Source organism: Chrysemys picta, chromosome 4, assembly GCF_011386835.1.
Source record: "Chrysemys picta bellii isolate R12L10 chromosome 4, ASM1138683v2, whole genome shotgun sequence".
Lineage (NCBI taxonomy): Eukaryota > Metazoa > Chordata > Testudines > Emydidae > Chrysemys > Chrysemys picta.
This window is the reverse complement of record NC_088794.1, coordinates 135,919,469-135,935,172: the sequence shown is the minus strand read 5'-3', so window position 1 is coordinate 135,935,172 and position 15,704 is coordinate 135,919,469. Positions and strand designations below refer to the sequence as shown.

The 15,704-nt window shown below is 42.9% G+C and overlaps 1 protein-coding gene across 29 annotated transcripts in view; it reads left to right on the top strand.

The window, feature by feature from the left end:
- Positions 1 to 6,120: 6,120 nt before the first annotated feature.
- PPP1R13B (protein phosphatase 1 regulatory subunit 13B) overlaps positions 6,121 to 15,704 on the top strand; it is a 107,682-nt gene continuing 98,098 nt past the window's right edge. For 15 of the 29 annotated variants that reach the window (XR_010600784.1, XM_065593686.1, XM_065593709.1 and 12 more), the window contains exon 1: positions 6,174 to 6,525. Coding sequence is in view for 16 of the 29 variants with exons in the window: in XM_065593686.1 (XP_065449758.1) it covers positions 6,517 to 6,525 (9 nt within the window). In the remaining 13 variants the exon portion in view is untranslated. Of the gene's footprint in view, positions 6,575 to 15,704 lie in introns of all 29 variants that reach the window. The other 14 variants (XM_065593695.1, XM_065593692.1, XM_065593691.1 and 11 more) reach the window with 8 other exon arrangements.

Below are 15,704 nucleotides of genomic sequence, written 5' to 3'. Positions count from 1 at the left end.
TTTTACTTAATAATAAAGGCAGGACCGGCTCCAGGGTTTTGGCCGCCCCAAGCAGCCAAAAAAAAAAACAAAAAAAAGCCCCGATCGCAATCTGCAGTGGCAATTCAGCGGGAGGTCCTTCGCTCCGAGCAGGAGTGAGGGACCGTCCGCCGAATTGCCGCCGAACAGCTGGACGTGCCGCCCCTCTCCGAAGTGGCCGCCCCAAGCACCTGCTTGGTAAGCTGGTGCCTGGAGCCAGTCCTGAATAAAGGGAAGAAATAGCAATGTTTATGTTAACAATACTAGCCAACACCAGGCAGAAAAGTTAGAAACACTAATTCCCAGTTCTTTCATATCTAGTTTAGTGAAAGCCTATTTTAGCTTTAGATGTAAGAAAACCCTGCCTGCACCATTATAAATAAACAGCAACCTACCAATACAGCACTATACATGCTACAAAAAAAGACATTTGTGCAAGTGTTAATTTTGTCTCACTGAAGCTATACATTTGTTCCTGCCAGCATCCAAAAGCCAGGCTTTCTTTCGTCACCGATCTCAGAATCAAAAGAACGATGGTTTAGTCAGCAGAAGTAAATACAAAATCAGGCTTCTTGCTACTTAGACTATTTTAGCATTCTACTAAAATGTAATGGATTCTACTAAAATGTAACGGATTCTCAAAACAGTAACTAGAAAATGTCACAAGAAACAATACAACCCAAATCACAGCAAACTTTAAATAGCAAAATGATAGCCACAGCACAAATCCTATTTAAAACAGACATAAATTAAACCTGCAAAAAGTCTGATTTAGATTTCAGTGCATTTCTGTAGATAACAATAATTGCCTTTTCCAGTTATTAATTTAGTGTGAGTGTATCCATCTGGTGAAACCTCTTGTTTCAGCAGTTCTAGCAAGAATAAAAATGTTTTGCACTGAGAAAGGAAGAGGAACAGAACTTCCTTTAGCTATGTAGCTAGATGTGAAAACAGAAGCTACAATCACACGAAAATCAAGTAGTTTTCCACATAAGCACAGACCCTTCTCTTCTAGCAATGCACCTGGAAACAAAGAGGCTAGGATTCTACAGCTCTGCCCTCATTACCGCCTACGTCCCCTCCCACACCCTACTCTCTACCATAACTATTCTCATGACTCACTCATGACTTTGTGACTTATTTCATACAACCCCACATACCTTGGGCAACCACACACAGAATGCAGCCAAGCTATGTATGTAGGACCTGAACCTCTAAGGGCTTTAGACACTGCACCGCTGCACATCACAGCACCTAATTTTTAGGCAGGACCGGCTCCAGGGTTTTTGCCGCCCCAAGCGGCGGGGGGGGGGGGGGGGGGAAAGCTGCGATCGCAACTGCAATCGCCGGCACTCCAGCGGCAGCTCCACTGTGCCGCTTTCTTCTTCGGCGGCAATTCGGCGGCAGGTGCTTCCCTCCGAGAGGGACCTGCCGCTGAATTGCCGCCGAACAGCCCGACGTGCTGCCCCTTCCCCTTGGCTCAGCTGGTGCCTGGAGTCGGCCCTGTTTTTAGGGGGCCTAGAAACTCACAGGAGCAACGTTATGACTCACAAAGCAGAGTATGGCACATAGGCTTCCTATACAATGAATGGGGAGAGAGAAGAGCCTAAGCATGTGATCCACACAAGCCAACATGCTAGGCAGGGAGCTGCCTAAACTAGCCAATGGGAGATGCCAACAATAGGCATGTGTGCTAAACCTCACCACACTCTCAGAGACAGGTACCTATTTCTGCTAGTGATCCATGAACAGGAACCAGCTGCCTGAAGACAGAGGGGCTTAAATGCCCTATGCCACATGTGAACGTGAGTTTGGCATCTGTCTTGCTGCACACAACACAGCTGGAGGTGATGGTGCCAATGCTCACCTTATAACTTTTAGCACAGTAGTTAGAGAACTCATATGGGAGGTGGGAAACTCCAGTTCAATTCCCCCGCTCTGTCAGAGGGGGAGAAAAAAATTTATACTCCTGCTGGAATTCTGCACCACTGCACAATACAAATTTTACACAGAATAAATGTTCCCTGCAGAATTTTATTTTTTCCCATGGCAAAGTTATGATTTCCTCCCAGCACCCCTACCCGCCCCTGGCATGGACTGACTGCAGAGCCCCAGACACATGGGGCTGTCAGCAGGACACCCAGCTGCCTGGGTCTGACAGCAGAAGTATGATTATATTGTATTTTGTCAAATAAAATATGCATACTTTTAAAATATTGCACACAGAATTTTTAATTTTTTGGCACAGAATTCCCCAGGAGTAATTTGAATAGTGTCTTCTGTCTCTCAGGAGAGCTGTCTAATCACTAAGCTCTCAGATATTCTGATGTGGGGCTTCCTCAATTTCTTCTGCTGAAGCTGTTCACTGGGGCTAAATAATGAAAGAACAATTGGAGTAGGGGGACTGGCTGAAGGGTCTCCCACCTCCCATGGAGGAGTCCCAACCACTGAACTACAGAGTAATTCTCGCACTTGCTCTTTCTCTGGCCCCATGACTATTTACATGTTTATCCACAGTGAAACAGCTTTTAGAGGAGAGACTGAGGGAGCCCTCTAACTACCCATAGCTCAGTGGTCACAGCACCCTTTTGAAAGGTGTGGGAGACTCCTATTTATATCTTTCTTCCTCCTCTCATAGAGAGATGGAAATTGAACCTGGGTCACTCACATCCCCAATAGGTGCACTAACCACTAGGCAAGAACTTTTAAGACCACCATGTCACCCAGACAGATTTTGAATGGGACCTGACCTGGTAGGCATGCTCAGAAGCCACCTACCAAATCAGGCCCTGCATGTAACTTAGGTGGATAAATGCCTATTTCCCCGTTTGTGACTAGTTCTGGGATTTGGCAGGGGATAGACACCCAGGTGCCTAGAGAGACGCAGCAGCATGCATGCCTCAGGGTCTAAGCACCTCAGGAACTCTTACTGAAGAAAGGCAACAAGTGAGATTAGGCACCTTGAAAGTTAAGCAGCAGCCGAATAGGAATTTTGTGGATCACAGTGGTGCTGCATACAGGGAGTTAGGCACCTATATCTGGAGTTTAGACATCTAAGTTGCTTCATGGATAGCGCCCCTAGCCAACCAGTGGAATCCACAAACCCTAGGTTAGGTGCGTAGGCTCTCTATACAATGCATGGAGTTGGAGACATACTGGTGCCTGAGAATGGGATCCACTAAAGTCTGAGCTGCCTAAGTTAGCTAATTGTAGATGTGATGGAGAGGGGTGTGTCCTAATCCTACCCTTCTCAGGGAATTAGGCACCTAAATCTGAGCTGGAGGGAGGCACCTATCTCTGCTTGGGATCCACAGCTGGGAACCTCTCCTGGAGTCAAGCACCTAACTCTTTTCTTGCAAGAACAGCAGCAGTGCATGCCTAACTCCACACAAAAGGGTCCTGGGGGAGGGAGTAGAAAGAAGGCAATGTCAGCAGAAGTCTTCTTTATAATTTTTAGCCCAGTGGTTAGGGTACTCACAAGGGGCATGGGAGACCCCAGTTTAATTCCCCCTCTGTTTGATAGGAAAAGGGACTTGAACATAGGTTTTTCATCTATAAGGTGAGTACCTTAACCTCAGGACCACCTACTTGCTGATTACCATTCATGTAGCATTTCTGCAGCAGCACATATAGCAATTGTTTACATGGCAAAATAATATTTTAAAATTATTTATTGTATTTGTAACTTCTTTTAATGTTATTATTTAAAACAAGGAGAAGGAATCATCACCAGTCAGCTATCTGCACAACCACAATAAGTGGTCCAAAGACCATAGTTTGAGAACCACTGACCAAACTGCACCTTGAATAACAAGAAGGGCATATATTTGGAAAAATAAAGATGAGCAAAGAGTTTCCAAAATGGTCCTTTAGCCACAGTTAGATTCAGGATTTTGCCATATAAACACTAGGAGAGGTAGGGGGACTCCATTCACTGCCATTTTCATGTTTTTTACCTGTTTGTTAAAAATATTTAGAATATATTTGGGGAAGAATATAGTTAAATAACTGCTTATTTTAAGGTATATCAATAATTATGGTAATTTATAGCCTATTTTATTCTAGGTCTGCCTAGCTCCAGGTTAATAAAGCAATTCTGAGTAAATCTGAACTTGTCTTTTTCTTATGTCCCAGTATCCTAGTCTTTCCTATTCCTACACCTGTGTGGGAAGTGGAATTAGTTTACAAGGATGCCACTGTCTCACATCTTACTGCCAGCTAGTAGCACATTGCATAGTACTTGCAAAATAATCTTAGGTTGACAAAACATTGTGTTATGATGCTAACAGGTTTGTCCAGCAGGACAATTTTATTCAAAAGTGGCAACTCTGCCATATTACAACATTCAAAACAGAGCTGAGAACTGATGCATTGAGACACATGGATATGCAATGCAATTTTTTATATTTATTAACTATCTTTTTAAGGCTATGCACACTGCTAAAAGATCAGAATAAATTTATGGAATATTAAATAAGCAGCTGAAGTTACCACATGACCTTCAGTCTAGGATTTGCAGCCCACTCTCTTCTACCTGCAGAACCAAAATAAAATATTATTTGGTTGGACTGTGGGCTTCAAGGGTTCATAAGAGTCATCAAGTCTCCAGCTGGCTCTCTCAGCTAAAAATCTTTAACTTACCTTTTAACAGCCTACTGTATTATAGGCTTAATTTGTAATACTACTCTATTTAACATGTTAAAAATTACCTCCCATATGTTTAAGTATACAGTTTCTTGACAAACAATGTACATGATATATGCTGAAAGAAATGAAGAACAGAGAAATTCAGCAGTTCAAACAAAAGAGGATTTTTTATCCATATAGTAGATCCAACAGTAGTTCTAATTAATCTTTTTCTAGACTAAGAGAAATGTTTATAAGGGACTTACATAACCATATGATATTTGTATATATGTAATGGAATAGGCTTATTTTGCTGCTTTGACTCATAACAGATTAACATCTTCCCAGATGTTAAATAACTTTATTTTTACAGTTCTGCAAAACAAAACAATTTTATAAGCTACATGACGTCATTTCCAAAGAAGCCTTTGAAACTATTTTTGAACAATAAGCACTATAGAATCATTACACCGGTGTCCTTGGCTAAATTTCTCTTCCCTTATTGTTATGCACTATTGTATGGCGGACAGCAGCTAGCTGTTTCAACGGCAGTGTAGTTTTTATGATCTTGTAGGATGCCCATGCCCAGGATGCTAGAAATAAAGCGATATTAATGCATTATTTTATCTCGTCTTTTTCCTGTAACAGTTAAACATCCTCTATGTTATTTTATACTTCAGATGTATTGCTTTAGGATGCTTTTGTCCTTCAGGCTTCACATTGCATGCCGCACTCCTGCACCTCCGGAGAGCGCCGATCAGCAGGGTTACACCTTTAGTGAGGGCCCTCCGGCTCCTTCCTGCAGTTGTCGCTGCAGCCTGCTTTCAGTGTAGGGCAGGAGGAGGCGGGGAGGGGGACGCTCTGAGGACTTTGCCTCTGCAAATCCGCATTCCCCACATTCCAGCAGCGGGTGACGTCTGTAGGAAGACTGTCAGCTCCGCTGCGGCAAATGGCCCTTTAAAGTGGCCTTTCTCCTACAGCCCTCCTGGAGCACAGAGCGCCTGTTAGCGCACCAGTTCAGTGATGGGAAGCAACAGTAACACAGAACATGGCAAGCAGCTGGGCGGGGGGGGGGGGGGGACGGGGACAGCCTACGTTTGCCCGGGAGATGGAAGTCGCAGGCCAGGTCCGCTGCTATGGGAACAGGGCGGGGACGGGCCCAGTTTGCCCCCGCAGCAGGCCAGGGGTGCGGCATCAGCAGAAAATGAGGCAGAGCAGGCCCCGTACAGAAGCGTGAGGAAAGGTGGTGGCGGGCCGGGCCCTGGGGATGGGAAATTAGGACAGGTCGGTCGGTGGGGAGAGAGCGGACGCAGGCCTGCAGCGGAGGACGGGAGAGGGGCTGGGAGCACAAGGCAGGCGCAGAAGATAGGAAGGGGGAAGGGCCAGGACACCTGACAATAAAGGGCAGGGACGGGGAGGGAACCTAGGTGCATGGGGACGGGGCCCCGCTAGGGGGCGGATAATAACAACGCTAGCACAGCGAGAGAGCGCGCGCGCTGCTGGCATCACGTGGGCTAAGGGCCCAGCGCGTGTGTGCGCGTGCGCCTTTCCCCCCCACCCCCTCTCGAGCGAGGCGTCCCGCCCCGGCCAATGGGGAGGCGGCGCTGTCGTTAACCCCTGGCCTGGCGGAACAGCAGAGGACGCGGAGCAGGAAGCGCTGAGGTGAGGGGCTGCGGAGCCCGGCTGCCGCCGCCGCCTTCGTCTTCTCCCCGCTGTGGGCAGCAGCCACCGGGGAGCGAGGCCTGTGGGGAAGCGAGAGGCGCCTGGCGTCGCTGCCGCCACGGTCTCCGCTTCCCCCGGCCGGTGAGGAAAGCAGCCCGCGCTGCAGCTAAGGCGGCTGGGAGGGACGGCGGCTCAGGAACCGCTCCAGAGATGATGCCGGTAAGTGCGAGACCCGCTTCGTCCGGGGCGCCCTGATCTCCCGCTGAGGGCGGCTGCGCTCCTACCCTGTAGCCGAGTCCGTGCTGATTTCCTTGGCCGGGCATGGCAGCGGGCCGGTGGGGCTGGGAAGGGCGCTCGGCACCACAGTCCCCCTCTTCGGTCTCTCGTGTGTAGGCCACTTCCAGGTGGGGGAAGGGGGCCCAGCCATTACACCCCCGCTGGGTGCTGAAATGCCCCGTGTCCCCGGGCGGGTGTGGGGCCTCCTGTCAACCCCGATCGCTGCCTGGCTGGGGTGGTTCTCTCAGAGAGGCGGCAGCATCGTCTGCCCCATTCGTTCGTCCTGCTGGGCAGAGGGGCTGCGCGTCTGACAGCCAGCCCTGGGCGTGACGGGATGAGGACCCTGTGGACTTCGCGCTCCGCACTGCTTGGCAGGTCTCCCTGCTCTGGAGACCACTCGTGCTTCGGTGGTACAGTAATTTGCTGCTGATCCGTGGGGAGCAGGTTCGAGCCCTGTGGCTCCTCGGTTACAGCGTGGGCTGGGTTTTTCTTCGTGAAGCCTTGTTTGTTTTTCTTAAAACACATTTTCATCAGCCACGTGTGAAGAAGGGTTGATAAGAGATCTTTGGGTTAGGACGTACAGCTTTGGTCCTTTCTCAAGCGGCTTCATGCGCCTTTCTGGTAGGAAGAATGCATGGAGCAGCTATATCTCCAGCCTCTCCATCTCAGGATGGCAGGATCTCTCTCCAGTGTCTCATTTCTCTGCTCCTCGCAGCTTCAGTGCGGAAATATGCTTTATTTTTAAAAGTTAAATAAAATTAATTTGCCTCTCACAACATAAGAGTGGAGATTGCATGTGGGTTTGGTGCAGTGGTCAGGAGAGAGTTGTGCTTGATGCCGGTATTAGGTTTGTGGCTAACTCTTGAGACTTGAGTAACAAACAGCCATATTCATTTGTTGATTTTATAGTTAAAATTTGGGTTATTAAAAACTAGCTTCTACAAAATAAAACAAAACCCAATATGAACTTTGATCTGTTTTCTTTAATTAGAATTGAAAGGTGTTCTTAAGTTTAAAATTCCTCCATACTGCAGTCAGAACACTGCAGCAGGATGATTGTCCGTGAGACTATGGAAGTGAAATTGAGTAAAAACTGACTTTCTGTTGTCCAAGCTTGAGAGAAAATTCAGAAACTAAGCAGAGTAAATTAGATCTAGATTTTCATTTTGACCAGTACAAGGTGGTGTATATCATGAGATTCTTGTTTGTTTTTTTTCATCTACTTTTCTGATTTTCAGCTACCAAATACAAAAGTATTCCATTAAGATTAAATAAATTTCCTGTAAAATAGATTTACCAAAAGCAGGCACAATAAGAGTAATTGATTTGTTGTACTTATGTTCCTAGTCCATCAACCTATGGATATTGTGCAGTTTTAGAGAGGAGGAAAAAATGACTGGTAATTTTATCAGCTTTTATGCTTCAAAAATAGTAACACGTAAACTAAAGGTCATGACAGTCTCTGATTAAATATACTTGTTTGTCATTGCCTGTTAGCATATGATTTTTGGACTAGGAGAAAATGTCAACTTCAGAAGTGCAGTGTTTGCATTCTTTTATAATCTTTTTAGGCCATTTGATTAGTCTCCATGTTTTGTATTCACTCCAGGTTAGTTTTAAATATTGCAGTTGCTTGTGGTAGTCTTGAGGTAATTCTAATTGTTTCTGAAAATTAATTTTTGTATTGATGTCTTTTAATACAACAAATTACCTTACAACAGCTATATCTGTTTTGAAAACTAGAAGTTGCTAAATCCAAATTCTGAAATATTAGATTTGTTTTCCTTTCTGAAGAATTGAGTGAATCCTGTGGTAATGAAATTAATAGATAATTTAAAATCTGTCATAATGTAGACACACATGTATACTTGGATAACTTTTTGAGAGTGCACCTCAATCCTGATCTAGCACATCCTGGATAGTCTACTTCTGGACCTCTAGAAAAATGTCACAAATACCAAATTCTGTCTGTATAGTGATCTAGTTTTGTGAGCAGATGATCTGGGGGACTGGAATGGGACTAGACTTACTTTCACTTGTGACCCAAAATAAGTTTTGAGCCCAGATTTTTCAGGAGTGGAAGGTTAGTGCCTAACTTATTGTATTAGATAGCTTTCATTAATTTGATGTCTAGGAGCTTTCTCCTTCATGAAATAGCTTTTGAATAATTAGCGAACAAAAACATGTTTGCAAGAAGATACATTTTACATATTAACAGAACTACCCTGTGTGGTTAACATCTGCTTATCCAGTATTTGTTTTAACAAGCTAAATTGAGAAGTTTCGAAAGAAATAACAATTTAATCTGTATCGGACTGTTCTGTTGACTTGGTGATCAGATATCCAGGAATTGAACAGTAAACTAGACAGCTAATTAGTTGAAACTGGATTTCATCCTTAATTCCTAAATGTCTCAACTTGATGGGGAAGCATAATTCCTTTCCTTTCTACCTTCCCTCCATGCTTCCCTCCCTCCCACCCCCCCAAAAAGGAAGATGGAGGATAATATCTCCAGAAAGAGGCTTTACCAATAAGGATCTTCTTGCCATTTGTACACCTTTTCTCTCCCCTTCTAAATTCTTTTTTTCCTTACTCTGCCACATCTTGGTAGAATACAAGAGTAACTGTTCAGTTGGTGCTGCCTGTGGTCCTGCATGGTTGAATTTCCCTGTAGTAATGGTGCAGAGTGGATTGATTTAAATCAAGGCGTTTTTAAATGATTTAAATTACCAAGTAAAAATCCTTGATTATAAATCTGTTATAATCAACTTTTACATCATACTTCAGTTATTTCCTAAAGAAAGGTGCATTCCCAATGGTTGATCTAACCGTTAGAGGAAGTTGATTTTACAACTAAATAGAGCCTTTACACTGGATTTGGAATATCTTTTTGCTCCATAGGAGGGTCTGCTATAACTGTATATATTTACTTATGCAATTATGTAGCTTAATATTTCCAGGTTCTAATTAATTAATTGTACATTTTAGAAAATGGTGAATGCTATATTGCTTATTTACTAGATAATTTTTTGCTTGTGATGTGTCAAGCTGCATTAGGATGGTAACTGGAACTTAACTAAACACAACATATAAAATTTATTTTATTAAATAAACCAATCCCTTAATATAGTGCATGGTCAGTTGTGCCATATTTATAAAGCTTGACCTCGCGTGAGGTATTTTCCTCTGCTGTCTTTAACTCAAAGTTTTTGATGGGCTCCTTGATTCAGCATATTTTTTTTATTTATCTTTTGAGAGATTATAATTTTAGGCCTTGACATATTTTGTATCAAGTTCAGATTTAAATTTATTTTTTCTTTTAAAAAAATAAACCTTAGTATAATTCAAATAAAATTTTAATCCACCCTACTAACACGAAATGGACAGAATGCCATGCAATCTGTCAGTTTTGCTCAGCTGGGAAATATTATTCAGGAGCAAAAATGGTAAACTTTTGGGTCTCCAGCTAGAAATGTGTGATTAAATCCAAAAATTCTAGGATTCTACACACTGTAGTCCCCATCCCAAAGTACTTCGTAAAAAATGGACATATGTATGTCCTGATTAAACAGTTGAGATCACTGACCTACTTTCACCAAAAAAGTAAGAACATCTTTTTATTTGTCTAATTCGATCTTAGAGGTAAGGCAAAATGTACAAAACCAGTAACTATCTGATACCCTTTCATCATCTAAGTTAATGTGGCTCTTTACAGGTTAAAATAGCCATCATGAATGCTGACTTCCAAAAGTGCTGTGCATATTCCTGTAGATGCAATTGCATTGACAATAACCAGTTTTGAGGAGGCTACCTTTCTTTTCCATCGCCCCTTCTGCTCCAACAGCAACTGTGTAATTCTTAGCCTATCATTACATAGGAACTCAGGTTTGCCCACTCTCTGGGGTGGGAGTTGTTTTATTACTGGTGGTGACATAAAACTGAAGGTTTGTGGGGTTGGGGGAGGGAGTTAACTGGGGAAGACATCTTAGAGGGGATATGCAATTAGAGTACATCTCCTTGGATGATAGCCTCCAAGTGACATGACCTTGCAGATTACTACCAGCCCTTTGCCTTTTCCACTCACCAGTGTCTACAAGGTGAAGGAGGAGGAAGAGCACTTTCTTTCCTACACAAGAAGAGATGCAGTTGAAGAGGAACTGCTACAGTAGAGTGCTGCTACAGACCTAAAATATTCCTCCAATATACCATTTGATTTCTAGGTAATTCTTGGTCAGTTCTCACCTCCACATCCTATGCAGGGATGTTATTTCAACCCTATGGCTTGGGAATGAATACTTTGTGGTCTGTGCATCTTCAGTAGAATGACAGGGAAGAAAGATATTGTATAAGAAGTTGTGATGCATGGGGTACATTGAGACTAACATTAGATTTTCCCCCATCTTCCTCAAGTAACTCCTAGTTTGTTCTGTGGAACTTTTCTTTTTGGTCTAGGTGTTGACTTTTGTCTTGGATAGGTTGGCCTGCTGACAGCCAGGTAGTTTTGTGGTCTGGAAGGCTTCAGATGTCTGTGTCTGGATAGAATCGTATGGTGGCTAGGATGAAACCTTAACTTTGGATCTAAAGTTAAGGTGCCTTTTTAATTTTTTGTTTTAGTTTTTTGTGAGGGCTAATCAGTTATTTAGGGTTTATTTTGTTCCTTTGTGTTTTGCAACTTAGTATGGTAGTACTTGAAATTATATACCTTTTGGAAAATGCGTGGTGGCTAAGTATATATAATCTGTTCATAATATGAAGTTTGTCAGTAGCAATCTGGAACCCTAATGGGAGGTGGGGGTGTGTTGGTGCTTTTTTTTTTTTTTTTTTTTATATTTATCTGAACTCTTTAAACAAAATTTCCCAAAAGAGCCTCCTTCTATATTAAGTACCTGCAGGATTTTGTATAAAGTTGGTTTTCAGATGAATGCTGAGATGCTTACACAATAGTTTGCACCTTTATGACATTTAATTTTTTTAAATTTATATTTTCCAAAAAGTCTAATGTGGGCATGGTTTGACCCTAATTTAAATAAGAATAATATACACTTGATTTAGGCTTCCTCTTATTCAGAGAGGCCAACTCTTCCGTATTCTAATCAGTCTAGAGCAGGGGTAGGCAACCTTTCAGAAGTGGTGTGCCGAGTCTTCTTTTATTCACTTTAAGGTTTCGCGTGCCGGTAATACATTTTAACGTTTTTTTTAGAAGGGGTCTCTAAGTGTATATAATATAACTAAACCTTGTTTACTTTACATACAACAATAGTTTTCAAAATGTTTAAGAAGCTTCATTTAAAATTAAATTAAAATGCTGATCTTATGCTGCCAGCCTGCTCAGCCCACTGGGTGCGGGGCTCAGGGCAGAGGTGTGTGTGTGTGTGTGTGTGTACGGGACTCGAGGTCAGGGCAAAGGGCTGGGGTGTGTGTGGGGGTGTAGGGCAGAAGGCTGGGGTGCTCAGCTCATGGGGGTGCTCATGGCAGGGGGCTGGGAGGGACATTGCCTGTTCCACCTCCTTCCCCCAGGCCCATCCCTACCTCTCTCTGCCTGCTCTACAGAGCAGCAAGCATACTGCGCTCGGCTCTGCTCCTCTGGGTGGAGACGGGGCCAGAATGCACCACGTTGTGCGAAGAAGCAGGGGAGGAGGGAAGCTTGGCTGCCGCAGGATCAAGCTTCTGCCTCCTGCCCCCACAGGGGAGAGCGGTGGGGAGGAGGACTGAGTGGGGCGGGGGACCCGCTGTCCCCTGCGGGGGCAGGAGGCAGAAGCTTGATCCTGCGGCAGCCAAGCTTCCCTCCTCCCCTGCTTCTTCGCACAACGTGGTGCATTCTCGCCCCTCCTCCTCTCAGTGGGCAGCAGCGTGCCACTCAGAATCGGCTCACGTGCCATGTTTGGCACACATGCCATAGGTTGCCAATCCCTGGTCTAGAGGTACATATGTCAATTTGACATTCTTAAATTCAGTTTCAGTTTGAATGCTTGGAATTGACAGAACTGCATTCATCCTGACTTATGCCTATTCTTGTTGCTCTTCCCTATCCTCTTGGTTTCACTATGGGTATGTTAACACTGCAAAAAAGACCTGAGTCAGCAAGTCCAAGATCTGGCCTACACTATAGTTAGGTTGACATAAAGCAGCTTAACTATATCAATGTACACACTACAGCCTTGCTCCTGCCAATGTAAGTGCCCTACTACACTAACACAGACATAGGGCTTGTGTTGGTGTAGATAGGGCACTGTGTTACTTACATCAGCTATTGGCTGTCTTCTCAACTTCATGGCTACACTGGAGCTGTGAAATTGACAAGAGAGCCTGACACCAGGTCTCTGCTCCAAGCCAGGCTGCCACCCAGGCTCCTAGCTTGGGCTTCTCCATAGGCTCTCTACTGCCCCTCCCCTCCCCCCCAGGATCCCGGCCCTCTGTTCCCAGCCTGGCCTCTGAGACATAGCTCAAGCCAGCAATGGGGGTGGTGAGTCAGTTGACCCAAGCTTTGAGACTTGTGTGTGTGGACATAGTGTTCTTTAACCTAGCTCTTACTTTGATTTCCAGCTCTTAAGAGCTTATTACTTAAACTTTGTTGTGCCATTCAGTTGGGCAACAGACTGCTATGTGTGAGGGGATGGTAACTTTGAACTAGGAGAGAGGTGTCCATCCATCTGTGTCCCTATTGGTCTACTGATTCCTGTCCCTAATCTTGTCTACTTTAAGATAATATTTCATCAGTTTGCATTCTGAAGATTACATTTACAAATGAAGCCTTCATTTTTAACGAAATCTTACTTTTTTGTAAAAAAAAAAAAAAGTATGCAGAAAATTTATGGGGAGACCTTTAAACACACATTCTTTAAAAACACAATTCACCATAAATAGACCTCAGTGTAATCCTGTCCAGCCACACTTGAGGTTCTGAAATGATTTACTTCAGAAGCACTGTTAGGAAACAGGCTATAGAAAATTAACTTGTTGATGTTACTTGGCTCAATCATTTTCTTTTTCTTTTTGAGCTGGGTAAATAAAGCAATGGTGTCAGTACATGAAGACTAGGTTTTGCAGATTTCAGTTAAATCCTGGGATATTGCCAGAATTTTGTAGGGATAGGGTTAGTGGGCATAATTTGAATTTTAATCTTGATGTTAATTAAAATTAAATGAGGTGTTTTTAGGTTTCTTTGACTTCTTATTCAATTTCATAATATGTGAAGCACCTAGATTTGTAATACTGTTGAGAAGATGAAGACAAATATATAAAGGTTCATTCTTGTATCTTTGAACACATGAATAAACTGGTTGCAAGCAGCTAAATTATAATCCTTCAAGAATAAGGGAGAAATGTAACCAAAATCTTTAAGGGGTTGACTGCGGGCAGGGGGGAAACATTGTTTTGGTAACCTGGGACTACACTTGAAGTCTTTGGAAGAGTGGCAGTGATGATGGGTTGACTCGGGATCTGGCAAAGATGTGTGGTGGGTAGCATGGGAAATTAGCGTCTGACTTATGTGGTTATGATGCATATGAATTTAACCAATAATACTGTGCTTCATGACCACTTGCATCTGGAGTGGTCCAATCCACATGTTGATTTGTTTATACCATAGAGCACCAAGATCCACTTGCTGGCAACCATCATTCACATACCCAAGAGGATAACAATTAGTTTGTGGATGCTTCAAATCTTTAGTCTTAAAGTAGTAAAATATGAAAGCATAATGTTTCTAACTCCTTCAGGTACCAATTAGTATTCAGATAGATAACTTTCTGTCAACTAGGATAAACACTGAGAGAAGTAGTTAATTTTTATATTGTATTTAAAAATGACAAGTCACTGGAACCAATAACAGGGAAATAAGTGAAGCTTGATCTTTATTTGTGTCTTATGAAGGCATTTAAAAACACCTCCTTCTCTATGGTTACCAGTACTTGTTTTTTATTCCACAGGCTGTTTAGTATGTTAACTAGCATGGGGCTCAAAACTAACTGGATTGTGTATATTTGAAGATTGATTACATAAGATACTTTAGCATTCACTGTATCTTTTAATATTGTCTAAAGAAAGCATCTCTGCATGCAGCTCTGACTATCTCAGCATGTCTGCAGTACTTTTTTTTTTTTCCAAATACTACTTTTTTTTGGTCCACAATTGTAAGTTTTGGGGAAGATGTTTGAATCCTATTCTTTGGGGTGTGAAAGATCTGTAGTGGGAGACCTATTCTGTGCTCTTCAATCATGTCAGCATCAATTTAATTATTTTAGAGCCACACCCATAGACTAGTTGGTAAAACAGACACCATCTCACTTGACATGACAGCATGTTCTATTATTTGTGTTAGCTGTTTTCTAACTTTTTTTAATGCTGTAGCTTGCCTGCTTTATTCTGCACCTTACCACTTTTCTTCTATCTTGAAAGAAGGGAAGAATTTTGGGCCAGATCCATGGCTCCTCCTTTGACAAAAAGGGACCTGGAAGCTGCCCTGTGAGGGCAGATGGAGAATCTGTCAGCATTGGGGAATTCTTGGTTGGCATAGAGCCAGCCAAACTAGCTATGTGTCTGCCTTTCCTAGTGTAGGCCAAGTGTGACTTGTGATTTTGATGTTTTCCAGCAAATGCTACAATTTTTACACTGGCTACAACAGCACCTTAAACTATAGCAGCCCTAAAATGATCTAATATAGGCTGGAGCCTAGAGAGGTAAGGGATTGACTGTGTACACAAATTTGAAGTCTGTTATTTCTCACCTTTATACACTTTTTTCTTTTTTTTTGCTGTTAACAAGCATGTTACCTCTGGAGAGACAAATCCACAGTTTGAGAACTGCAAAACTAAGCATCTCTGATGGTATCTTCTAGACTGAGCACAGAGTCCCATTGGGTAGATAGAAAGATTAACTTACAGAAGCCTGTGGAACACCATAAGATTGGGTCCTTAGTCCATGAACTACTGGAACTCATTTACAAAACTTTTCTTAAACATTACATGACTATATTGTCTAATAGTATAGAATTGGAATTTATAATTCCTATTCTATGATGAGATATTTGAGCTATAATAGTTTTAATTAAGATTGTTTTTTCTTAAAGCATATTATCAAAAACATCTGATTTTAAATCAAAAACCAATTGTATAATCTTTCTT